This window comes from Hetaerina americana, unplaced genomic scaffold (assembly GCF_022747635.1).
Source record: "Hetaerina americana unplaced genomic scaffold, ioHetAmer1.1.p SCAF_1, whole genome shotgun sequence".
NCBI lineage: Eukaryota > Metazoa > Arthropoda > Insecta > Odonata > Calopterygidae > Hetaerina > Hetaerina americana.
The window spans coordinates 105,736,653-105,763,344 of NW_027286069.1; the positions used below are offsets into that span (position 1 = coordinate 105,736,653).

Below are 26,692 nucleotides of genomic sequence, written 5' to 3' on the forward strand. Positions count from 1 at the left end.
AGAGGATGGCCAAAACATTTGACTATGCAAGGACATAGGTATTTACAATAATTTTCCATCAACTCTCAGTGACATTTAAGTAACAAATTTTAATTTCAACAATACATCTACAAAAAATTTACATGCTTGTAATGCATTATTAAGCAGCTGCTGTTTCTTTCTAACATCATAGAAAGTAGGAATCACTATTAAATAACATAAGCTCCAAGAATCTGCAAAATATATCAACAGTAGAAATGCTACAATTCTATTTGCAACATGAATAAAGGCATTATGCACTGGAGTTATAGTAACCATCCTTTACCGGAATGACATAGCATTTACTAGACTTGTGAGCAAGACTACAACTATAAGCAATAATTGAAGACACTAGGATCCGAAAGCATGCAAATTTACACCCAGTGACTAATGTAGTGCAAAAAAAATTAATATTTTTGATGGACACTTACCTGATACTATGGATAACACTTAAGACTAATCTTTCAAAGTAAATAATTCCAATAATGGGGATAAATACATGTTACATTTGTAAACAAAAGTCTTTAATATCTGTTGGACACCAATATAACAGTGATGATCCTTCTCAGCCAAACAACCGTTCATTCCAAAGACCTTTAAAGTCTCATTAAATTGAAGCTTTGTTTTCATCACCGTTAACACTTGATAGCTGATCAAAAAGTGCTCATACTTTCATACTCTCATTCACACCAAAAAGATAACATAACTGCATGATTCCTCACTGACTAAAACAAGTACAAGACATACAGCAAATTTTGAGAACTTATTACAGGAATCAAAATATAGATCGGGTTTAATTATAATAGATATTGAAGATATGGAATGATATATTCACATATACATAAATGGTAGCACAGCTAGACCACACCATCACATAGTACCTATGCCAACCAACTACCACATTCTCCCACACTTGGAATGCCTTTGTGGTGCCAGCTAATCCCACATCCTCCCTAAACCTTCTGCCCCTCCCCTTCCCCAATTATTATCTGAATGAATGTTCTTAGTTCTATCTGACAATGCACTGCTGTCTAGAACTTGCATATGTACATACAAATTGACAAAATTAAAGCATATAGTTCCTTTTCTCAAATCTTTCTTACCTAAATATGGTGGGCAATGCAACCCTATTACTTCCACCACTGAAAGGCACCATGTGTTCTACTTATTATCATGAAATCATAATTTGAATCCAAAGAGGGGTGAGTGAATGTTGCCTTGAAAATATATTTATATATGTATATATAAGAGACTGGTGCATTTCTTTTAAGTACAAAGATGAAGAGTGACAAATATTCATCAAACAATTCATCATCAGTTACGTAGAAGGAACATTTAAGCAAAGTGTGTAAACCAATTAGGTTATGAACCAAATTATACCATAAAATCATAGCAAACAGTTCAGCATTAACCGTTAAGTAGGTAAATTTGTGGGAAAAGGCTTGAAGTTCTCAAAAAATCCAAGTCTTACATTATTTACCATTATAGAAATTGCCACCATATTGAAGAGGTCAATTTCAAGCTATGGCTTTGGCTTCAGGCAGGAATATCTCCCAAAACTTGATGAGCTGCGAGATAAAAACAATTGTTTAACATTAATATTCTGAAAAATTAGCATTGGTCAGAATAAGCCACAAATTACAATAGGATAAGTGTTCCACTTTATACTTCATATCTAACCAAATAATTATACATAGAATATCAATTTCTAATTTTAAAATCATCAAAACAAGAATGTAACTTCTTACTTTTCAAATGTTTACCAATATAATTAGGTACCATTTTACACATTAATTCAAACTGTTCACTTACTTAGGTTTTTTTTAAATGTAAGATGATCAAAAATGGAAGAATAATGATAAAAAGACCAGTCATTGTCCATCACATTGACGGAATTGTTTTTAGTTAATGCATTTCCATGTATGGTGTGTCAAAATATGTCAGAACCAGAAGGAATAGGATTTCAAGTCATGTCTGAAACCTAATACTTGAACTTCTTTGAATGTTATTAGGAATTTTTAAAACTGCGAAAAATTAAAGAATTTTGAAGAGCAAGATTATGCATCAATGGCAACATTTCTGCTGCAGGTGTGATGTCCTAAGCATTTCTACTGAAGTTAAAGAGTTAAGATAACAGCAATGGTCGAAACATTAGTTTCAAACAAAATATTTGTTAATTATAATTAAACATGATTAAAAAAAGAATAATCTGACCTTCCTTTCTCCTCTGCATACAGATCTATTATGGACGAAATGAATCAAGAAAGTAACTCAAATGCCTGAGCCTTAAAAATTGATGCTTTTGAACATTAAGCTGTAACGTCAAATTGCATTATGCATAACCCAGGTGAATGCCTGCATTTCTGAATTGTTGTATAGCAACAAGACCAATGGTTAGTAATTATTTAGAGACTAATGAAAAGAATTGTTAAACACAGATTATGTCAATAGCAGTGAAATTTAGAAAAATACCAAAGAGAAAAAATTAATCCACCCAATGGCTGGGGTTAAAACCAACAGGGACCATAAAATAACTATGTAAGGTCTAGCATAATGGTAAGTCCAAATGAATATGAAGTCCAATTTTCACTTAGCAATTTTTTTGGTTGCCTAATTTGTCAGTTACCTAGTTTATAACCATGGAACAAATAAATTATTACTACTAAATACTACAGGTCAGACAATACGAAGCCCGCATAATTCATAAAATATAATCATTGCATGGTACCATCGAAAACCTACCTTTATTAAGCAGATACCTCTGATGAATAGATAGCAATGCCACAAATAAAAAGGAGCGCTAAGTTTTAATCACTAAATATGAGCTGTATCCTTGACTTCAACATAGCAAAGATAATAAAGAGTAAGCATAGATTATAGCAGTGACAATTAGGCCCTCGCACATCATTTTTCCATGTTATAATCTCCCAAGTTGCATTGCGTGAAACGATGCCAGAATTATCATAAAATGCAAATGGCCTCAGAGGTCAAGGCACCTAATAAACAAAATGACTGCTTTACCCTTCATAAAAGACACCTTAGACATTTTCTTGGACAAACAAAAATATTAGGATAAATGTACCAAGCTGGCCTGACATGACATTATCTTAAGTGGTAAAAAACAACAGGTTTCATAACCCCCTCTGGGACAATCCCAGCAATTACCACTACTGCCCTCTCTCACCTGTTGCTGATGGCCAAGGAGATTCTCCAGATATTTGATGAGGGTCTCTTTGAAGTCTCTGACACGCTGAGACTCAAACATTTCCATTTCTTTCTTTATCATCAGAGAAATATTATTAAACTCCTCTTGGCCCCTCTCCACTTTGGCTTCCCACTTCATTAAAGCAAAATGGGAAATGAGTGTTACAACAAGAGCATAAAATATCAATAAAAAACAAGAAACAGTCTATGCATCACTCAAGGTTCATGAAGTACTAGAACATGGGGTAAACCCAACACTTTTTCTAAATGCAGGCATTAATGATAATCCTAACTGCACCACTCAACTCCACGACAGAATGCATAGGATAGATTATGGTACATTAGATCACATGACCTCCACAGCATACTGATTCTTCAGACATTCACCGTCTGCCATAGCCTTTGCCATTCCTGATGTCCAAACATGGGGCATTTACACAAGCATTAACATCACATCCAAGTGTAATAATAGATTCTTATCAGCAAATGTCCACGTGCCACCATAATATGGATTTTGTAACGAGATGTAAAATGATTTCTTTAAATAATTGTATGCTATTCATTGTCATCAAAATAAATTGTAGGAGAGAGTACAAAACTATCAAAAAACCATAAAAACAGTAGTAAATCTGAAGGTTAGTTCTTTAAAAGAGAGTTCACTGCATATATGAACTTAGAATTTTTTCACACAAAAAAACTATTGTGTGAAAATATCCTAAGTTTATTCATTCAGTAATGATGAATTTTCACCAAGTAGAGCCTCAAACCATCCAATTCATGGGGATTCACCAAATACAAAGCCCAACGGCATCTAAGAGTCACACATCAGGGTAAGGGGGCTAGTTCCTTTCCCTGTGCAGTCTATGGTAGGAAGTTCTGGTACCCAAAAAATTATACAGCTTGGGTGAAGCTGAGGGCACCTAGAGGAATGCCTGGGAATCGAACCCAGGTCCTCTGGTCAGGAGTCCAACACACTACCACTGTATTCCACGTCCCATAACACTATCGAGTAAAATTAACGTCATTCAAAGAAAAAGTAGGTAGCTGTAATTTTAAGCACAAGCTGTGCTGCAAGCCATGGGTAACTTAAGCAGATAAGATTCAGTGGTTTAAATAATAACATTAATTCAAGATCAATTTTTAACCACAATAGATCTCTTCATGGACTCATTTGCTCAATATGATATGAAAATACTTCATTTTTGTAAAGGGATATTAGCAGCATCACCACGGATGAATTCATGATTGGCATCTACTGACAAGAGACATTAACAGACTGTGACTTCCCAATTTAATGCAAACCTGACCAGCTGAGTTTGTGGCAAAACATGCATTGTGTGAACTTATACATATATGCACAGGTGATAAAGAAATTTGCAGCTGAGAACAGTGAAATTATCAGAGGCTTCTCATTGCTGCGTTGCGATTGCCTGGCAGATGGACTGCCATTGATGCGATAGCACACACCAAACTGACAGTAATGTCAAAAAGCATGATTGAAGAAAGAAACCAATTCAACTCAACAAAAAAATGAGTCAAAGACATTCAAATTCTAGATTGAACTATCCTTGCTATTTTTCAATATTGCATTATTTTCAAAGATAATAAGCTACTTTCTTTTAATTTCAGAATATTGTCAACATTTATTGTGGCTTTCAGTGAATGCATTAAAATTGTTTTGTACATCATGCCCATTATCGCCATTAATGTAATGTTTTCTAAAATAAATCATCAGCAAATCATGATATAAAAAATATAAATAAAAAATTGAAATATTTTCATAGAAATAAGTGCAGATGTCATAGTCCAGCCAGAAGTAGATGAAATCAAAGAACATACCTCACTGACTTCTTCAGCAGCTATACTCGTTTTATCAGTTTTTCCAGACAATTCCAGCTTTGCTTTGGCTTCCCGTTTCTTGGTCAAGGTAAGCTGAGAATGCTGCCAATTCTGATAGACTTTTACTCGTTCATGAAATACATTCTGAAATAGAAATGCTTTCTCAAACTTACTTCAAAGAACAGAACTATATTTTAGAAATTCACTTAATAACAACAAGCTTTTCCTATGGGCAATAGATGATTCAGATTAACATAGTAAGTATGGATTCCAAACACCATTATAATGAAGATTAGAATTAAAATCAGACAGAAAAGAATATTTACACATGATGTGAGCGTATAAATATAAATTACTCTGCCACGTTCAATCATTGGGCTCAACCTCCCTCAAGATGCCTTGAACACACATGTATATTATGTACGTCAATTAATGTTTTTTTCTTCCTTTTATAATTATTACTTAATTTCACAGTCTAAAATTAGAAAGCCAATTGGGCAATGTCATATCATTATAGATACAGGAAGGTATTATACAACTTATACATCAACCTCCTCGTGACGCATAGAAAAGCCATCAAGCCCTTAATTAATCCACCCTGAAATTTAATAAGTTAGGCGTAAAGAGCCAGTTGGCGGATGACATCCAGCTGTAGTTTGGGATGGTGTTCTGCTGAGTGTCTCCCCATCCCCAAACCAGACACCTCCCCTCGCTTCCCACCTGGATGCTGACCACCAATTCCTGATGCATGTTTTCCTACCCACACTTCTCGTTTCCTTTGCCCTAAATCTCTATGGAGACTTGCGAGAAAGGCTTGGTTGCAAGGGATAGATTGGATTACTAGGACAATGTTCCATTAGCATGAGCATTGGAGCATTTGTTCGTACTTTAGGGGCAACAATGAATGTATTTTCATAAAATCTAAACGTTTTCTAAAGTGCTTCTTGCGGTCCTTCCCTCGGTATTCCAGGAGTGACTCCAGAATACCTACCAATTTTCAGATTATCATAGGAGCCAATTTTTATGGAAATTCAGCAAAAGTAGTTTTACGGAAAGCCGTAACTAGCGAACCATAAGAAAGCCAGTGGACCATATCCTTAAGAGTCTCACAAAATTTTGATCATTAATTCTCATTATTTGAAAACTTATTCTGGTGGGTTTTAAGTATGCAAATTTCCTCTCAATGGTTAGAAAGAAAGTTAGGATGGCTGCCTACACAGATGACTTTGGTATTTTTCTTTGTCATTGTCACAAGCAACCAGTTTCCTGGGGATTTGGATGGTGCAGCGGCTAATGCACTGGCTTCCCACCAAGAAGGCACGGGTTCAAATTTGGAAAAGAACAGATATTTTTCAGTGTTATCCCAATCCCTACTTGAGGCGTTTAGTGGAGAGCACTTTGAGTGAGTCGGACGTCCATCGGATGGGACGTTTAACTGTGGACCCCTTGGTGCCTTTCGTCAAGAGTAGGCTAATGGCAACCCCAGATTTCTCTCAACCCTTCCTTTCCCATCCATCCTCAATGGTGCAAATGACCTTAGCTGTCGGTCACCTCCCCAAAAACTACTACTAGCAGTTTCCTGCATATTGTAAGAATTGGATGTTGTAAATACCATGCTGGAGTAGGTGGCGGCCTCTTAAGCTGGGCAATAATGGTATAATCCCAAAGTATTTTCAATGTTAAATTCATTTAATCAATATTTCAATTTTACCAAGGTTCCATGAAAATAGCTCCATGCAGGCAAGGGCACAGAGCCACAAGTCAATGGAGAGTCAAAGTTGAAGCAGGATAAATTGTCTAGTTTCATGTTGGGTATGATCTAATTTGAACATAATAATGAACCTGAAGATGATGTAGTACTTTGAAACCATTCGTGGATTAGATGGAAAAGTGTTCTTAATTGTTAATCATAAGGGTGGGATGCCTGAGGGCAAACGGACCCAAGTACCATTTTCCCTTCATATATCAACAAAGAGTTGCTGTCATAAATACTATAAACAAGTTTGAAAGCATTCCCCTTATTTCAATGAATGGGTTTGTCTACATTCTCAGGCACTGCAATATCTAACAAATTTTACAAAAAATAGGATCCCAGAGTAGACAACATTCATTGTAATTTACCATCCTCCTCTTAAATCCTTCCTCCTCATTTTGTTCCTGAACATAGGATAAACTGCAAAACTGGGCATCAGTTGGCGAACGGAATAAGGTGGAGTCCTTTGTGTTGGTGTCCATGGCCTCTTTAGCAAGGGTCTTAGACACCAACAACTGGCTAATGTAATTGGTGATTAACAAGCAGGGAACCAAAGACTCTAGTACTCATAGCACATGCTGGATTAAAGGAAAGAGTAGTGCGGAGTATGACAATCAATGGCTCAGAAATTTCCTTGATAACTCACCTTAACAGCTCCTATAAGTGCAACATAATCCTTCATTAGCTCACAGAGCAATGAAGAGTCAGAATTGGCCTGTTCATAGTGAAGTATTTCAATCTGAAACAAGAGCATAAAAATATTAACACTAAAAGTAGGAGAACACCATGCAATCATGAAGCACCTAAAATTTTTGGATTGATTTAAAATCCCAGACTAATTTAAGTATCGCAAAAATAATTTTTCCAATAGGATCAGTGTAAAGGACAATATAAAAAAGACAAAGTCAAAAGATAAATTTAGACCACAGTGACTGTGCTTAAATCCTTTTTAAGATGCATTCGGAGAAAATGAAAAAGGTGAAATATAAGGGCTACAATTTTCGATGAAATAGTATGATTGTTCTTTGGTAATGAGTACATAGTTTTTCATTCCGATATAAAATTTTTTAAATAAATTCCCAAAATGATAGAAACAACCAAGATTTGGTGATCCTGTTCAGGTGGCAGCAACTCACTTTACTTATTACCAGTAATATTTTAAATTAGAGATTTCATAATGTTGTAAATTGACTGCTCCCAGAAAAATTGAGGTTTCTAGGGATAGCAACTATTCTACAGCTATCATTTACATAAAAATGTATTTCTTTTCATTCCTTACAATTTCTGCAAAAGATATTTTCGATGAGGTTAGAAAAAAAAGAGGGTAAATCAGAACCTGGAATACATATATGAACATATTACTATTCCAAATTCAACTGGAACAACCAGGAACAAATCCAACAACAGAGGCAATTGTGAGGAATTAGAAGAAACTGAATTTTCCACATAATATTATAAAAGAATGCTCAATGAAAGTGAAAGTTAAATAAGATTTCTGCAAATCTTAAGACCACGAGTTGACCGTCTGATGCAGTCCTGTGCTTACCTTTTCTTCAATATCAGCCAGCTGTGAGAGAGATCTTGAGAGCGATGTGTGTTCCTCACAATTGCTCAGGACAGCCGCACTACGGGCCAGGGCTCCTGTCGCTGCCGCCAACTCCCTACGGTGCAGGACGAGGGCATCAGTGGCCGACAGCAATTCCCTCACAGCACCCTCCAGGCTTTCTATCTCCTGAATCTTTTCCTCAAACCACTAGAATGGTGGGTCAGAGATAGGAAAGAAAGAAGCACATGCTTGAGTTGCCATAGCCTTCACTTTGACCCCCTAATCATTATTTGCATCTCAATTCCTTAAACATCAGTGGGTCACATGATGAGCAAGATGAGGGAAGGGTTGATTCCACCCTCTTCAGGATCATCTTGCTTTAGGATGAGAGCAAGATGCAGCTCTCATTCTGAAAGAGGCTAAATGCCATCAGAGGGCAATTAACCCCACTCTATTTTCAAATAGTTAGGATCAATCAGAAGAAAAATCAATGTTAACTCTTTGGTGTAGCAATAAAAAGTAAGAGAAAGGAGCAACCACATGTATTGGCCCAAATATAGTGCAAAATTCTTTCTCCAATATATATAGGGTACTTCACTAAAAGTAAGTAGAATAATTTTCTCCTGCAAGTACCAACAGCTGAAATGGGGTGGTTAAGGTGGTGGGAGGTCTAGGGAAAGCCACGCACCCATTGTCTCAGGCCCTCATAGTGTGAGGATTGCTGTCAGACAGGCCCCCTGTTCAAGGGTCAAGGGATAAAATTGAATGAGTATGCTTCAAGACCTGCAGTTCATCAGAGGCCTTTAACCATGATGAATAAGCCTTGAAGTAGCAGTAATTTGAGAAGATGGATTCAGAGCTTCACATCAGAATCCTTCACAATATGACCTACTCCGAAGAGATACATAATTAAAACAAGACCCTCTTCATTTCGGAAGTAATATTTCTTTAATCTCTTCCTTGGATACCACTCCTTGCCTCATTATTTCTTGAGTCTTTATGCACACGGCCCTAGCTGAGCCATCAGCAAGGAACCTTATCTCAATCACCTCAAGGACCATATCTGCATTGCTCCACCTGTCTCTTCAAGTTCTGCTTCTGGCCAACGGAATGCACTTGCAGCTCTGCTCCATCAACGTAAACATTCATTATGAAAATTATGAAAGGACCAAACAGAATTGTCCATAGTTCTCTTATGGCTCTGGCCAGTTCCTTTTCCAAACGTGACTTGAGCAGTTTCTTTCCTTGAGTCCTGGTCAATTGTGATTTTGGAGTTGGGTTTTTCTTGCAAGAGAGTTTTCTAAATCCATATATTTTGAAATAAAAGGGATATTCCATATAACGACATAGCTTAGGAAAGAAAGTGCTTCACGCAATGAAGAAATTTCATTAGATCCATGAGCCTGTGAGTGGTCAGATGTGCTATTTGAGTACGACAAAGAGAGCATAAGTGATTCCGATACTGTAGTGAAATTTTATAAAACACTTAATGAAACAAATAGCATTCAATTCAAAGATTTTCTGCTCCAGACGGCCAAAGAGTGGGCAACGAAGAGAGAGGAGTCATATGAGTCATCTTCAGAGGAAGACGGTGATGATAAGCCAACGGAGCATGTTCTTTCAAGGGATAACCCACATTGTCTCTCGAGAGACCTTAGTAAACATTATCTCGTTCCTATTGTGGATAAGGGGAGGCAAAAATACAACACAAGGAGATGCAAAGTGTGAGCTTCAAGAAAACTTAGGAAGGAGACGAGGCATGTGTGCTCATCTTACAATTTTCCACTCCACAAAGGATAATTTTTCATGGAGTATCACACAAAGAAGAAACACTATCAACAAATTCCAAGAAACTGTGGGAGATGCAGCAACAGTAACTTTTAACGGAATCATCCACAAAGTGTGCATTACAATGCAACAATTTCAGAGGGTAAAATCATTCACCTTGACTGGAATTTGAGCCAGGATCCCTCGATATCTGGCTGAGTGCTTTAGCCAGTTAAGTTACTGAGGCATCATCCTCTTACATTCCGAATTACTAAAATTATTCGAGTATAAATTCAAAGTTCCATTGAATATTTTAAATTTTTAAGAAAGTATGACGATTTTACTGAAGCAATGCATGTTCAAAAAATTGAATTCAAACACCTACTGAAACCCATTTAAATACCCGAGTATGTAATGTATTAAGCAATGTATTTAGGGCCTCGGCCAAATGTTCAGGATTTATTTTAGTCAATGATCCAGAAGGCAACCAGGAGTAGGAATACCAGAAAAGAGGCAGTGTGGCCACTTTGACAGCTGGTTAATTGCAGACTACACCCAGTATTGAGTTTCCACAAAGTATGTTGAATGGAAAACAGTAGGAGAAATCATTGCAGAGGAACATCATTTGCCACTGGTGATGGGATTGCCAGAGATAGAGGGCGACAAGGTCAATGTCCTCAAGTTAAGTAACTACTAAAATGACCAACCTTTTCCGTTTGTAGAGAGTGACCACATGAAGGTTGCTCACAGAATGCTTTCCTAAATTATATTTTTTGGCATTTGCTTGTGGTCAATTGCCCGGGACTACAAAATCAAAAGATTGGCAACCAGGAGCACTTGAGGCTAAATACGATACCTTACCATGAGAAAGCAATGTGTATAATATGTACTCACCAGATCATTTTCTTCCATTTTGTAAGTCATTTTGTTGACTGTCCCTCCAACTTTATTGAAAAGCCTTAGAACACCAGCGCCACTTAGAGCAGATGTATTCGTTGCTTTAGGAAGTTCTGAATCTATGGAAACCAAGGAATAAACAAAAGTGTTAGATTTCTAAAGGCAGCAAGGAAAGGTGGATTAATTACAAAAACATATAGCAATATACAGACTTCGCATTCCACAGGAAAAAAAATTTCAGCAGAAAGTAGAGTCAGCACATTGTGTTACTTTCCCATCAGCATTCTACTTTAATTTTAAATTCAAACCAGCTCCCTCATTTTAGTCATGGTCACTGAGTAATTTGACATTGAGAAAAATTCGAACTTCTTGCCACAAATTAAACTTTTCCCACTAAGGGGTCGAGCAACCGCTAAATACAAACCTGCACATTGAGGGTTTACAGGGGGGCATAGCAAGCCTGGTTGCACTTTGTTTCAGACAGACAAAGACATGACCTCAGGGGATTTGAGATGCAAAACGAAATTGACAAACATTTAAAAATGAGCAAGACATTCAAGGTAAATATTGAAGGAAATGATCCTGTTGGATTATTAAAACCTGACACAACCTAATTCAGGTAAGAACATTCAAGCACGCTGATACACCTAGTACAAATGTGGATATTTCCAAGACAAAAAGCTGACATCAAAAACCCAGACAAGGTTTGAGCCTGAAAAAGGTGGATTGCTTCCATATCAAAGAGAAAGCACTGGGGCATAAAACAAACTAAAGTAGTTTCCCAAGGTTTTCACAGCAGTTGATAATACCTTTATATGCTTTAAAACAATTTACTAATGTACAGAAAATTACTACCCAACAGATACCACAGAACAAATACATTTGTAGAACAAAAATTAATGATGGGAGATTATTTCAGCATAAACATGTCAGCATGCCCTTTCCACAGATTTATTATAAATTAGTTTTTTCAATTATAAATAACTAAACATGACATGTTCATAATGAATAAAGTTTATTTTTTCACTTCTTTCCTATGAGATCTTCATTCAAAAGTTGTATCCAATGAATTGAGCTTAAAATTTGTAATACCATGGTTATAGAAAAATATGTGAACAGCAAATTAAAAGACTGAATTTTCTGCCACCAATTTCGGCCTTTAATATCTTTACAATGCTGGCATTGAAACTTTTACAAATTGAGCAGCTGATCACCTCGTTTCAAAAATATAAATTGCACATGGGTATAAGCTTGTTTCAAGTTATGCATTTGTCAACTCATGCAGAAATTTTTACGGAAAATTACCCCCACAACCCACAGGCTTAATGCAGTCTCATTTCCAGATTTATTAAGTACCCAGACTGATAACCACTTTTAAAATTTTACTTTCAACAAAAGTATGAAAACTATTTTTTGCAAATATGCATCACTTGAATACTCCATTGGATATTGTTTACCTGACTCCAAGAAATCCCGCACATCAGGGTCCACACGCAGAATGGGGTGGTTTGCTGTGCGTCGCAGGTATCTTTCCAGGGCAGCCCGTCTCCTCTCTACAAAGTCCAGGCCCCCTCCAGCCCCTGCACCCGGAGTCCCTCCTGATGACCCTCCAGTAGGTGACGTCGTGCCAGACTGCTCAGTGGGACTCAGGGATGATGACATCTTGATCTTGGTCATGCCTGAGTGAACAAAGATTTCAAAATGATGGACGAAAAATGCAAAGCAGCGCACACATTGCTTAATTTTAAAATGCATCCCTTAGCAACAATATGCAGCTGACATGAATAATTAAAAACTAAAGGCAATGCATACTGTTGGATTTTGTAAATACCATGGTAAATGGAGGCAAAAAAATTAACATGAAATAATGAAACACTAGCCTGCAAAGTTTGCTCCCTTGGCAAACCTGTCCCATTTTGCCCAATATCTAGAGTCATCAGAAAGAAAATTATCCCTCTAATGAAAATTCAAAATCTGAGCAGTGCACAGAGCCAACATGTTTACCCAAAACTGTATCAACGTCCACTCTGCTGGATTGACTAATTTTGTGTCAGTACAAATAAAGCAAAGATGGAAGACAAACCAAAAAGTAATAAACATTTATTTTAACTTCTTTCCAATATGATTACAAAATACTTATTGAGAAAATGATTCAAAGCTAATTAAATGTGTTGCTTACGAAAAATTTTTTTTAAACATTTCACTTGATTTAAAAAAAACAATGAATGGTGGAACCTAGCTTAAGGAGCACCTCGGACAGTGAGTAATATGCATGGCGAGCAAAAACATTGTGCCCAAGGTAACTCACTTAGCAATGCAGTATTTCACATGACAAGTGACGAGTAGAGAATGATTGCCGGAGGGATTGCATCAGCTGTTTATGCTCATGTTTAGCACAAGTTCCACTGGCAACATAGTGTCTAGTGTGATCGCACAGTAGTCCAAAATTCACATTCATACATGTTATTCGTGACTTTTTGTGCACAGTATAATAATATTTTATTGATAGTTTTAAAAATGTCCCCCAGAGAAAAAGCAGCAAGAAGACAGTCAAAATTTACGTAATGATAATGCTATAATGAATAACTTGATATAAAGTAGAGAAGTGCTACGATCAGTTATTCATGATGTTAGACTTCCACCACAATACGCCTGAAGCTACTCAATTTATTGATAATGCTATGTTGCATTTTTAAAAAAATTTGAAGAGTCAGTAAAAACAGATGTTTCTTGACAGGTTTCTTTTAAAATGAATAACGTAGAAGCAGTAGTATTTTTAGGGAGGCAACCGACAGCTGAGGTCATTTGCACCATTAGGGATGGACAGGAAAGGATGAAGGGTAGAAAGAAACCCAGCGTCGGCATTAGCCTACTCTTTACGAAAGGCGCCAAGGGGTCCGCAGCTTAACGTCCCATCCGACTGACGGCGTACTCACTCAAAAGTGCCCTCCACAAAGCACCTCGAGTAGGGATCAAGATACCACTGAAAAATACTCAACACCGCCGGGATTTGAACCCGGGCCCTCTGGGTGGGAAGCCAGTAGGATAGCCACTGCACCATCTCAACCCCCAAATGAATTATGAGTGTGCCATATATTAACTAATTATTCCAAATCTTGTTTGTTTCCTACAAATCAAATTCACATTCCCTATGGTTTAATTTCACCTTAGAAAAAAAGGTAAACGTGAACCAAGATCCTAAATAATGTCTATAAAATTTTCTTTGAATAAAACCTGCACAAAATTTATTCTTTTCGGCTTGTAACACATTATCATATTTTATATTACATGGGAAAAAATCATTCACAAAATGAGTGTTTCATTTTATGAGAAAAGCAGCAGAATGGAACATGCTTGCATTATGAGATTCAACTGTATCTGGTAATCTGAATTATTTCAATACTGGACACTTGCTTTTCAAAAACACAGAGGTATAAGACCAATAATAGGTAATTTAAAAACAAATATCATTCTTATTTCTGTCTATTTACAATCAAAATCAAGTTATTACGCAGCCATAAACAGTACATGTTATATACACCATTTTCCTTTTCATTGATCATTTTTAAATGGGAACTTAAGAGTTTTTAAGTCTATATTCCAGTAAAAAGTTACAAATAGATGATACAAACATTCTAGTAGCATTGAGAAAATCATGAAAAATAAAGGGAAATCTAATTTCACAAAGATAAAATCCTGCTTTCATAGACTAACCATAGGCAAAGAGGACTTTACAGCAGAATTATTAGTGTTTTAATCACTCTTGGAACATTGATTGAACACTCTTGGCAATCAATTCTAGCATCCAAAACCTCTTTTACAGTACATGCTTACCCACAATGCTCTTTTCAGGGGCAGGAGGAATGATTCGACCCGATCTCAAGTACTTTGCCACCAACTTGTCGTGAAGGCCAAGGAAGTCGGAGAAGCGTCGGGACACCTCCGACTTTGGACGGCGGAACAGGGGTATGTTGGTGCACATGGACACTTTGTACAGCATGTATGCCCCCATGCCCTCGCCTGCTCGCTGAGCCACCTTCACTGTGATCTCCATTGTGTGCTGGTCGGGCTGCACCGGCTTCGGGACCTCTTCCTCCTCGTCCTCCACCGCATCCTTGTCCTCCTTCAAGCCCTGCGATGACCAGCTGGGAACCTTTGCCTCGGGCTGCGGGAGATCAAGAAGTGACGTGACTGACAGGGTGCATTATGACTCTTGCTCAAAGTTGAGCAAGGAATGCAATTTTTAAAGAATGCGAGTTTTTTCCAACCATAAGACAACTTGACTAAAAAACATGCATCAGAATAATGGTATTTAATTGTGCAAACCGTGATTTTTAATTGATTTCTTAAGCAATTAAAATTATGCTAACTGAAAAAGACTGCAAAGTCGCAAAAATTCCACTTTTTTGTTCTCCGATCTATATATATTTTAATTTATTACGACCAGATTGAACTCCCAATATATAAGCCATGATTAACTGCCAGCATCCAAATGTCACATCTGCATTTCTATACTGCAATACCTTTTGCAAAACTTAGCATATAGCAGGAAATTTGAATACCAATGGATTCTTTACTTTTATCAAAAAGCATATCCCTCACATTTGCAGTGTGCACATGGCATAAATCATCAATAAAATTCAAAATCCCTCCCTCGACATCTCCAGAACATGGCAGTAACTGGCCGGAGAAGAGTATATATCCAAAGTAGAAGAAATTAACATTAACCTAAGAAGTAATTAACACTGCATTTCACTACAGATGTGCAGGGCATAGAGGGAACCACAGGAATTCATATGCTAGGTTCCCTCTGCTGGTTACATATTCAATTCCCAATCAACTTACTACATATTAAAAAACTAAAATGCTTAAAGTATTACATTTGTTTAGCAGATTTTCAAAATGTAAAGATGTACTGTACACAACAGAAATACCAAGCATCAGATTAATCAAATTAAATGTACTTTTGTCTTTTTGTCACAGCATTGAAAATACAATAATACATTTAACATGCAATAGATAAATGTACTTCAACTTAACTATTGCAGTCAAGGCTAGGCAATAAAATTGAAACTATATGTCATACCTGTGAATTGTCTGATCTACTTATTAGTTCTGGAGATGCAGTGGAACCAAAGGGATTCTCCCCATTGAATGCATCCTGTAAAATGGAGGAAGGATATTTTAGACAATGAACACACACACAGCATCATTTTAAAATGATAAATAATAGTAATAACAAGAACACAAGACAATATTGATAAGAATTGATATTACAATGCTAATGATTGACATGTGGAAACTAATTAAAAATTACATTCTGAATAACCTTGATCATTACAAGATCTCGACCCTTTTGTTCTGGGTGTCATGTTTTCCAACCAAAAACTGTGAATAGGTAGGAGCATAAACATTATGCTTCTACTTACCTCTCATCTATATCTTTCTTGCTCACTGCATTCCAAGTACCATGACTATTAGACATTTACTTCCAAGTATGTCCCTAAATATTTCTCCTTATTCACCATAAAAACTAACTACGTATTACTTTATTAAGGCAACTAATTTTTGATAAGTGCAGTTACAGTGATTGGATATGCTTTTCTTGCTACCAATGGTGTCTTTTTCTGTAACTTACACCCACCTGCTTTCATTATTGTATTCACTAACCTTCTTCCCCATTTAGTGCCAAGAAAATTCAACAAAGACTATCCTCTTCCCTGTTACAATTACCTTCAAACTATCGCTTTTCAGTCTCATACTACATAGAACTAACAGGTCAATCCTTCCTTTTCCCACCTTTTTCTTTATTTTTACTAACATCATCCCTTAAAAACTGTCCCAACATCCCAAGTCCATATTTCAGCCATTGCGATCCTCTTGAATTTCTTGCACAATTGCACCAATGACCAAGCATTTAATGAGATAAGGGCATCATAGACATTATTCTCACCTGGATTCAGCCAATAGGCTAGTTCCTGTAGTTTCTAGGATCTATTATCCTCTCATGTGTGCCCATCATCATAGGAGACATAACTGAGTTGGCTTTTCAATGCCCTCTCAAAATTTTTATAATGTGACGCTTTCATTTTAAGTGACTGTCCGACTAGGGTCAAACACAGTTGTCCACAAGCAAACATGTTGTATTGGTACTGCAGACCACCTTTTACATCACTCCTACCCTTCAATCTATCAGGTGTGGATGGACCCATATGGAGCAACTGACCAGTCACTACAACTCAAGGGGTCACTGAAATGCCAAGGCTCCATGACATTAAGGTCCATGGGAGGGTAACAGGATAAGCCAGTTTGATATTTATCTCATTTGATGCATCGAGCTTATAGAATGGTGCTGATTATTCTACTACTCTAGCCACAGTAATCAATCCAAATCAAAGATTGGTTTGATAGGTGAGGATTGAGTCCTCCCAGTACTAAGTCATACATAGAATTCCCACATAAGGGTAGAGATCCTTTCCCTGTGCTATCTGTGGTTTCCCAGGAAGACTTTTAAATATAATGAATGTTAAATTAAAAATACACAGATTGGGTTAAGTTGAAAGAGTCCACAGCCATCATCCAGAATTGAACCCAAGCCCTCTGCTCAGCAGCTCATCGCTCTACTCACTGGGATACCATGCCACTTATATCCTACAAGGATTGTCAAAAATTGACCATCATATCATCAATATATGAAACATAAGAAAACAGTGATCCCTCAGGGAAGAATTTCTTCCTGTTTTTTGCCATGAATCTTACTCTAAAGTTGACTTTCAAGAGCCATAGTAAGAATTAAATTCAATAATTTATTTATTACATGTCCCTTTTTTAAGAATAATTATCCTGCATACGGTAGAAAATCAAAGATAGATATAAGGCACTACAAACAAAAGAATTAGGGAAAGGAGACCTGCAGGCCATCAATCTTAGGATTGAATTACTAACATAACTATTACGAGGCCGCTGGGAATTTATGAAATCATTTCTGGAAACCATCAGACCATGGTTAATATCAGTGATCCTTTTGTGTGAATTATCAATATGGCTCTTCACAGTTCACATCACTCTGTAGCACAAGGTGTGAGTTCAGATCTTGTTATTAAGTCCAATGATATTCAGTAATGCTGGGAACAACATTACTGAGGGTTCCATGAGATGATATTTGAGGAACTGCGACATATCTGCATCATGTATCATATAAATCCATAGGCCATGTCATTTCAGCAAAGGGTTATGCTCTTAGTCCTCTTCATAGAAAATGGTTTACTATATGTTAAACCTCATATTACAGTAAGTGGTACTCATTATAATATATATATTTTGAATGGCACCTAGTATTTTAGTAAAGATTTTAAAATGATCAAACATTAGCACCTCATCAAACCACAAACAGGAGATTCAACATACAGATCATTTTAACTTTATTTAATGCAGACCTTATGAAGGATCAATCTGTAATCAAGTGGCATTTTCAATATGCTTAGGAATCAGTTATACAGCTATGCTATGCAAACAGCTATTAATGGGATTCATATGGAGATCAAATATTGGGAATCTTCCCATTTTAATACTGCACAGAATGACAAGAAGAAGGCATTCATATGCTTCTGGAGGGTTTCAATGGGCAGAAATCTATACAAAAATGAGTGGAGACCAATAAAAGCCAATTGAACCAACCAGGATTCAACCCAGCCCTCTCTCTCTCTCTCAAACCCTATTAAGCAATCTGATCAGTGTACAACAACCAAGCCTCCACCAAACATCTGGCTGGATTAAATAAAATAAAAAAGTAGACTTTACAGATTGCAGGTAAAAAGAAGAACATAGTGGTGAAAGTTGAACGGAGAAGAAGACAAATAGAGGCCATTTTCCATAAAGTGAGCAAAAAGGAAAGTTGCCAAGTGAAATACATAAATGAAAGCAAAGGAAGTACAAAGATGATTGAAGAGATTAGGCTTCCTGAACAGGAATTACAACTGGGAAAAATTTGAAGAAATGAAACTAATACTAGGTACAATGAAAAATCTTCCATTAAAAAAATAACACTACATGTAACAGTTAATATGAACCTCACAAAACTCACTTCTAATAAGTGGCAAGCATGACCATGATTGAGTGATGTAGAATGAATCAAAAAATCCTGCTTAAAACTACATGGCAGAAAGATTACCTGGCTAAAAATGCTTAATTGTTCAAGAAGAAATACAGTCTTGCTCAACCAAGTCCCCACCGTATAAAAGCAAAGATGTGAACGAGTAACCAGACAGCAAAGCTGCTAATTTTCCATACAGCTTTACACAATGCAGGTCTAAATTCACCTGACTGCATCCTTAATTATCTTCGTTTCCTTCTTTGCTTTAATCTTGAAGGATCACCACCATAATTTACACACTGAAAGCATGAAATGAGCGATACCTACAATTTAATGGTTAAATATTACTGGCAAGTTTAATTAAGTACAATAATGTAGACTCTGTATCTCACTCTTGTCCTACCCTCTTACCCAGTTTGTGACACATTTCAATCCACTCCAAGTCATCCAAAATGCTAATTCTCTTCTTCCACCATTCTTACTACTCATTATTTATTCTTCTATCAGAGTCTTCAATGCAGCACTACTTTTCAATATCTCCATCTACTTCTCATATCATCTTCCAATTTGCCCCAACTTCCTTCTCTTCCCCTGCCATATCAGACAATTCTTTTTTATTACCTTCCAGCCTTCTTTCTTTCTTCTTTATATGCCTAAATCTCAATACCCTCCTCTTATGTAAATTTGGTTACATCAAAACCAATTTTCTGTTATACTTTATGCTTCGTATGAAATTAGTTTCTACTTCGTCTTCCCTCATAAATTAGTCAATAACAAAGGTTAAATAAGCAAAAAAATGGCACAATAGATATTCATTTGCAGCCTGAAGTATTAAAACTTTGTCAATGTGTTGTGTTTACAAAGTCACTGTAAGTGGAATTAGTATTATTGCTTCAGATGCTTCATAGCCTAGTCAACCGTTTACCACAATGAAGAACAAAGAAGTGAATTAGCACCACCTATACACCTGATTGGGAAACATGAAAACATTACCTACATCATATATGCCCATTTGACAATGGGTTTAGGCTTAAATCACTAGAATGTACAATTTTAATTCACCTACAATCTTTATAACCATCAAGCATTGTTCATGATGCAGCTCAAAGCATTACAATGGATAGAGAAGTAATCAAATTCATAAGGTTAATAAAAAAGCCCATTTCAAAGTGATAATGTACAACTTCCCCAGCAAAGACAACAAATGACTGCCAAATTGTGACTGTGGAGCTTGAACTTCATTTGAGGGAATTATTACACCACAGAGTTACAGCGAGGGTCAGTTGCATGCCCCTAACTTCATTTCTTGCATATATATCATATCTTTCATTGAATTTATGCTTATTGGAAAAATTACTCCCAAGTGAAACATTTCATAAATTACCATTAAGTGTCTAATGGCACAAGAGGTGACATCATCAATAGTTTTTAGTTATCCATTAGGCCAAATAAATGGTCATATGGAACTGTTTCCAACTAGCTAAATTAGAGTTGGGAGTCTTATTTATACAAACAATGGAGATAGCGCATAAGAGGCCCTTTACAACTTACACCCTGTTCAGTGTGACCTGGCAAAATATAAGACCTTCAAAATTGGGTAATATAACCAGCGGTCCCCAACTCGCATGAGTGGGCACTGCCTAAGGGCAAGGTCAATTTTAGCGAGAAGAAAGAGGTCCATTTCTGCAAACAGTAGGCGTACATACACAACACAAATCCCAGTAATCTGAAATACATGCCCAATTGGGCGAAGCTACGAAGCATGTCTTATTTTAACCATTTCTAAAACCATGCATTAGTTACAAACACATTACATAGCATACAATTGGTTTTCGCCTTCGGTTAATTATTGAACAATTTGATTTCAAGTGAATTTTGAAAATGATATTAAACCTTACTTTTGTATACTACTATGAATTAATAATAACTACGTATAAATACCCACACAATTGCCCCTCTTAATTAAGAACAAGGCACACTGAAAACGAATGTACATTTTATAAGAATTGAGGAACGGAACATACGATAAAGAGAGATCCATCCTCTGTTTTTTCTTCTTTTTTCAAATCAATTTCCTCTCCATTTTCAAATGGGCTGTGATTCGGTGATGCTTTAATAGTGGAAGCCTGTGACTGCGAATGTAAATTCAAAATGTTATATCACAAACACACATTGCCACTCAGCCAAAACCTACACGCACGAATGACAGTAAGAAAGATTGTTTTCAAGCCTACAGCTTTAAAGAATATAATTACTTTGAACTTTCTGACATGTTTTACCACTTCCAAATCGAATGACTAACAGTCACTCGGATTGATCCTTTATCAATTAACATAAACAACTTTAATCTATAAATATATATAATATGACATATTCAAGAAAGAAATCATTGGCAGTTGATTTACCGCTAAGAATGATAATTCTGAATTACAAGCTACAAAACTGTACATAAATAGAAAATGAATGTAACCGTACGACCAGTTAGACATAAATGTATCTTGGTGGTGAAAGGTGAACAATTGTGAAACTAACGAGACTGCAAAATATAGGTACTATGTAGAATATATCTTTACCTCCACTGCTGAATGAAATAAATCATCATTGTCATCTTCTAAGCAATTTTTCTCACTGTCAAACAAAGGAGGCGGTTCCCTAAACTCCGCCATGTTCCCTTGTTAAGTAGGTGAGTTTGCAACGAGTGGTGGTGAGTAGTCAGGACTTCAATTGGGTGAGTCAATTGTTAAGATAATAGATGGTAGCACTGGTAAAGTGGGGAATGTGATCGTCGACAGATGCCGCTGAGACCGCTCAGCTGACGCCAGTTCAAATGATAAATTCATTTATTTATTTTTTGTACCGAAAGCCAGTCGATGACCTTATATCGTGCTTACCTTCAAGTAAATCTCATGAAGATAAATTTTAAACTTACCATTTATTTATGACAAGTAAATCTTGTTGATAGCAGGCTGGTTGTACACTCATTAGAAGTCATTCTAGCGTACTTGTTCATCCTATTCATAAATACCTAATTAAGAGACTGCTTCCTTTTTACGCTAAATATCCGACAAATGGTTGAGTCAATTGAATAAAAACCCAATGAATTTTCTCGTGAGATATCTTGTTATGATGATGAAAGAAAGTTTTCAGGTAGAATGTTGAAAAGTTGGATACATTCAGTTTTGATTATTATTATATCAGAACGACGATTGGATCAGACAAGGAATGGCAAACCATTATACCGCACTCATATAATAGACAATCAATTATAATTATGATATGTCCATGCAATTATGCTAATCTCTAATGGCGGCACCAGAAATCGGCGGCGTCATGCCACTATCTAAATACATAATTATTTAGTCATACTATGGCCGTCCTAATTTTCGTTTCTCCTCTTCTTGGTCACGACTCAAATAGACGAATTAGGTGTCGCTCAATTCACTACCTAGGTAACGACATCGATCAGCTTAGAGTACTCGTAGATGTAGTTATGTCGACTGTGCTTACTGTACCGGAGGTTTGCCGCAGGACAGTTGTGACTTTTCGGGGTTGTGAAAATCGTTATATGAAGCGAAAAGGGACAAAGAACCCAATTTGGAATCCCGTGAAGTCACACGAAAATTTGGGGCATTGCCATACAAAAATAGTAATTTCGATCGCCGGAAAATTTTAACAGAGTTGCCCTGAACTTTGAAATTTAATTATTACACGGGTGTTCTGAATTTCACGGGACTCTTACCTTTATCTCCGATTCCTCCGGTCAGAGACAAAGGTGGGTACACCGTTGCCTTCGTCGTAGACCAGTGCTCTATGAAAATTTCCGAAAACATTAAATTAAAGCTAGATGATTTTTATTAGTTTCTGCTTATAGCAAGGGTTGAGTAGAATTTTTAGGAGAAGTAGGCCTTGGAGACCATTTTCACCGTCACTGAGTCACCCGCTGTCGCCAGGAGTAGAGATAGAAGGGAAAGGGATTTTTCGGTGCCTACCAACTCAGTTAAATCTCAGGAGCCTGCTGCATTGACAGCTCTTCACCAAAAACTACTATACAATCTGGTTTTACAATAATGTTTTCGGAAACATTAGTATCGCAGCACTGGACTCACGGCGAGGTGTCCTGTGTGTGTTTCTAACTTCTATTATCGGAGTTAAAGTTGTCCCTGTGCTTTATTAACACTTTCAAAGATTGTGAATAACACTAAGAAAGGGTGGGGAAAAGTTATGTCAATATTTGAAGATGATTGAACTAATAATATTCCTATTTTAATGCCCCAAAATTTGATGCTGTTTTTCGAAGCTCAAAAAACGGGCTCATTTCTTTCTCGCCCCGATAATAAGATTTGGATAACATTTAAAAAAATCGTACTTTTGGCTGTTTAACTCGAACTATGACAAGCTAAATGCTAACGTATGTTTCAGTGAAGTTCACTGAAGCTTTTTCTTCATAATCGTAATATTATCCAGGATCACGTAACTTCTGCTCCCACCGTAGTCCATCCGACTTGATTGATATTCTATGAATCGTGAATTATATGAATTCTATGAATCCTGAATGACATGAATTCTATGAATCCTGAATGACATGAATTCTATGAATCCTGAATGACATGGATTCTATGGTACACACCACCGTAAAATAAGATCAATTTTTTAATTGCGTTGATAGGGACAAAAAAAACCTATAATGAAAAAAATACGATGTAAAAGTGCCACAGGTATTCAGATATCGTGGGAAATCTGGAAATTTCAATTAGAAGGGACGAATCTTTGAGTAGGATCATACAGTTTTAGAAAGAAATATGAGCGATCTAAGGATAACTAGGCGAATTGCGAATCCGCCAAGGCACTCAAAAAAGTTTTCGCGTTCCGTCTATCCCGGCTAGAGCTCACCTTGGAGCCACCCTCCATCTGAACTGGATGTCCAAACTCCAAAGCCACGGACCTTTGGTGGTGTTTTTCGACTCAAGGAAGCCTGACAAGTGGTGAGGGTTGCCTCGCGAGGAAAACCACAGCGATCGCCATATTGTAAATTCGTGGCACAAAGCAACAACATTCATGCTTCACTCTCCGTACACGGTGTCTGTGAGGAAGAGAGGGGCAGTGGAGAAAAGAAGATTCGAAACAGTAAGAAAATAATGTTGCGGAGAAATTTTGATTTGTAGAAGATCGGGTGAACAGAGAAGGCTTGGGAATGCCCGATGGAAGGTATTTTTCAGAAGAAGAAATGTGTCTGGTTTTTTATCAGCCCCTGCCACACAACCTAGAGGTGACTTTCAGGGTGCCATGCATGCATGCATGTATGTAAAGGGATAACTGGAATTCACTCTGAGGCAAAATAGTTTGCTGACTGGGGTTAGGGAAGGAGCCACAAAAAGGAAGAACCAATGAGAAGACCCATTAGGGCCTGCAAGAAGTAGCTAATTGAAAACGTCAGAGGTGGAAAACAAAGGAATTAAAAAAGCTTGTAGGGAAAAGGGAAGATTGGAAAGCTAGTGGGTAAATGCCTGGGTTTTCTCTAACAAGATCTCGTTTCGGTCGAATGTATTGGTGGATGAGACACTGAGGGGTAGTGCAAGGTTGACGACATTGACGGAAGGAAGATTTTAGGGGAAGAAGACAGGACAAGTGGGGAGACTATGCTTCATGGAGACATGGAAGAGTGTGGATGGAAATATTGTAGGGCAAACCGGAATTAAGACTGGACGAAGGGCACACGATAAGAAAAAACGCTATAATTTTGAAAATAAATTTTACTATCATGATTTTTATCCGTTGAACATAAAGCGAGATTATATACGAGATGAAACGAAAAGAAAATAAATGCAAACATTTTTGTAAAGTAAAACAAACTGCCTCTATTTCCCATTTTATTGACTCGATCAATACGCCATTATATTCTCGAGCCCACGAGTGACTGAAACCTTGCCAACTGGATGCCTAAGTGGATAAAAGGAATAATTCACCGATTAAGTTGTTTCTCAGAAAAAAGAAAGGAGCCATGTAAACGCGTTCCCTTTCCCCAGCGATCACGGACATTACTTTTATGATATAATTGCGTCACAATAGGTTTGTCGCTCATGAATGTACGTACGGGCGAGTAGAATCGAGAATGGTATTATAGGAAACAAATGAGCAAACTGTATATCGAAAAATAACCTGCAGTCCAGTAGAGGAGCAGTTGAAATCAGTTCGCTTTCATGTTTAAATTAAGGTTAAAATCTTTTTTAATCGAGAGTTCTTTTTGTGGCCTGAATGATTAATTTGCGTCAGGACATGGCAAGCTGTAATAATTTCTTTTTTATTTTATTATAATAACCATACATGTATGCATTTTTCTATATTTTAGATGACATCTATATTTTACCTTTGTAAAATAACGAGATGAAATAATAAATAAATAAATCCCTCTTAGGTTAAGAATTTCAGTGCACCTGTAATCGGGATTAGCGAAACTCTTTAGGTATTCCAGCAGTTATCTAGAGTGGAGAAGTTTATGATTTCTTCCTGTCATTCCTAAAAATTTCTATTAAGATATGGGCGATATAACTTATTTTGTCTACGGTGTATTATAAAGCAATGCAATATTGTCACAACCAGTGTTTACCTATACTTTGGTTCTTGTTCACAATGGCTCGATCCTAGAGGAATGAGCGTTTTCTCACTAACTAGATGAGCATCCCGCTTTAAGAGTTCCTTTCAGCTTTGACCTGCCCAACCACTTTCCACGACCCCGAGAACGCTCTAAATGGAACCGTTCGTGCGCTCACATGCGCCGATAACGATTACAGCGAAAGCATTCAAGGGCATCGCCCTTCTTCAGCGACTGTCACAAAGTTCAAGTCTGGGAAATGCAAACTTAGCTGCAGCGTTAGGCCGGTTATAATATTGTAACGCTACATAAAGAAGAGATCAATAAAGACGTTTATTTAAGGCATAGCGTCATGTGCAGCTGGGTATGTGTCTCGGGTGTCGCAGGATGGTGCAGCAAAAAAATTGGCAAAATAATATTTTGCATGGCAAGTGTTCTGGACACTTATGGCACTTATTCCCGGGGCCACCCGATGCGTACAATTTGTACGGAGTGTGGTGCCAGACTCTCTTTGCCCTGGGTGACGTTGACCGTGGTAGCAGCCCTGCATCTCATAGTTCCGAAATCTGGTCTTTGAGGAAAGAAGATGAGCGCAGATTGGAACCTTTTGAAGTGTGGGTGTGGAGAAAATGGAGGAATAAAGCGGAATGAAAATAAGAAAAACGGAGGGACTGGACAATACAGGAGAAGAGAGAGAGAGAGAAATGCGATGACAGACTAAAAAGTGGATGGGAGAGATATCAAGATGCAACGGGATGGTGAAGACAGCGATAGAAGGGAGAACGTTGGATAAGGAACTAGTGAGGAGGACACTGATAGGCATTTTGAACAGAATTATTGGATATATTCTATTGTTTCAGGCTTCACTTCGTGGAAGTAATTGATATCCATTATTAAAATAGAAAGAAAGACTCGTACTTTTCCACAGATTTTATTATACGGCACGACGCGTTTCACCGACTTGCGGCATCATCAGGTACAAATTTG

At 37.1% G+C, this 26,692-nt stretch overlaps 1 protein-coding gene across 1 annotated transcript; it reads right to left on the bottom strand.

Annotated features, from left to right (window-relative positions):
- On the bottom strand, nucleotides 1-21,822 carry LOC139695562 (sorting nexin-2-like). Its single transcript, XM_071594378.1, has 11 exons — nucleotides 21,690-21,822; nucleotides 21,141-21,248; nucleotides 16,111-16,185; nucleotides 14,859-15,189; nucleotides 12,482-12,703; nucleotides 11,022-11,143; nucleotides 8,361-8,567; nucleotides 7,461-7,553; nucleotides 5,062-5,205; nucleotides 3,203-3,355; nucleotides 1-1,586 (listed from the first exon to the last, which is right to left on the bottom strand). Exons 1-11 carry the CDS (start codon nucleotides 21,780-21,782, stop codon nucleotides 1,536-1,538), a joined length of 1,599 nt encoding a protein of 532 aa, XP_071450479.1. The 5' UTR covers nucleotides 21,783-21,822; the 3' UTR covers nucleotides 1-1,535.
- Between the last annotated feature and the right edge of the window lie 4,870 nt (nucleotides 21,823-26,692).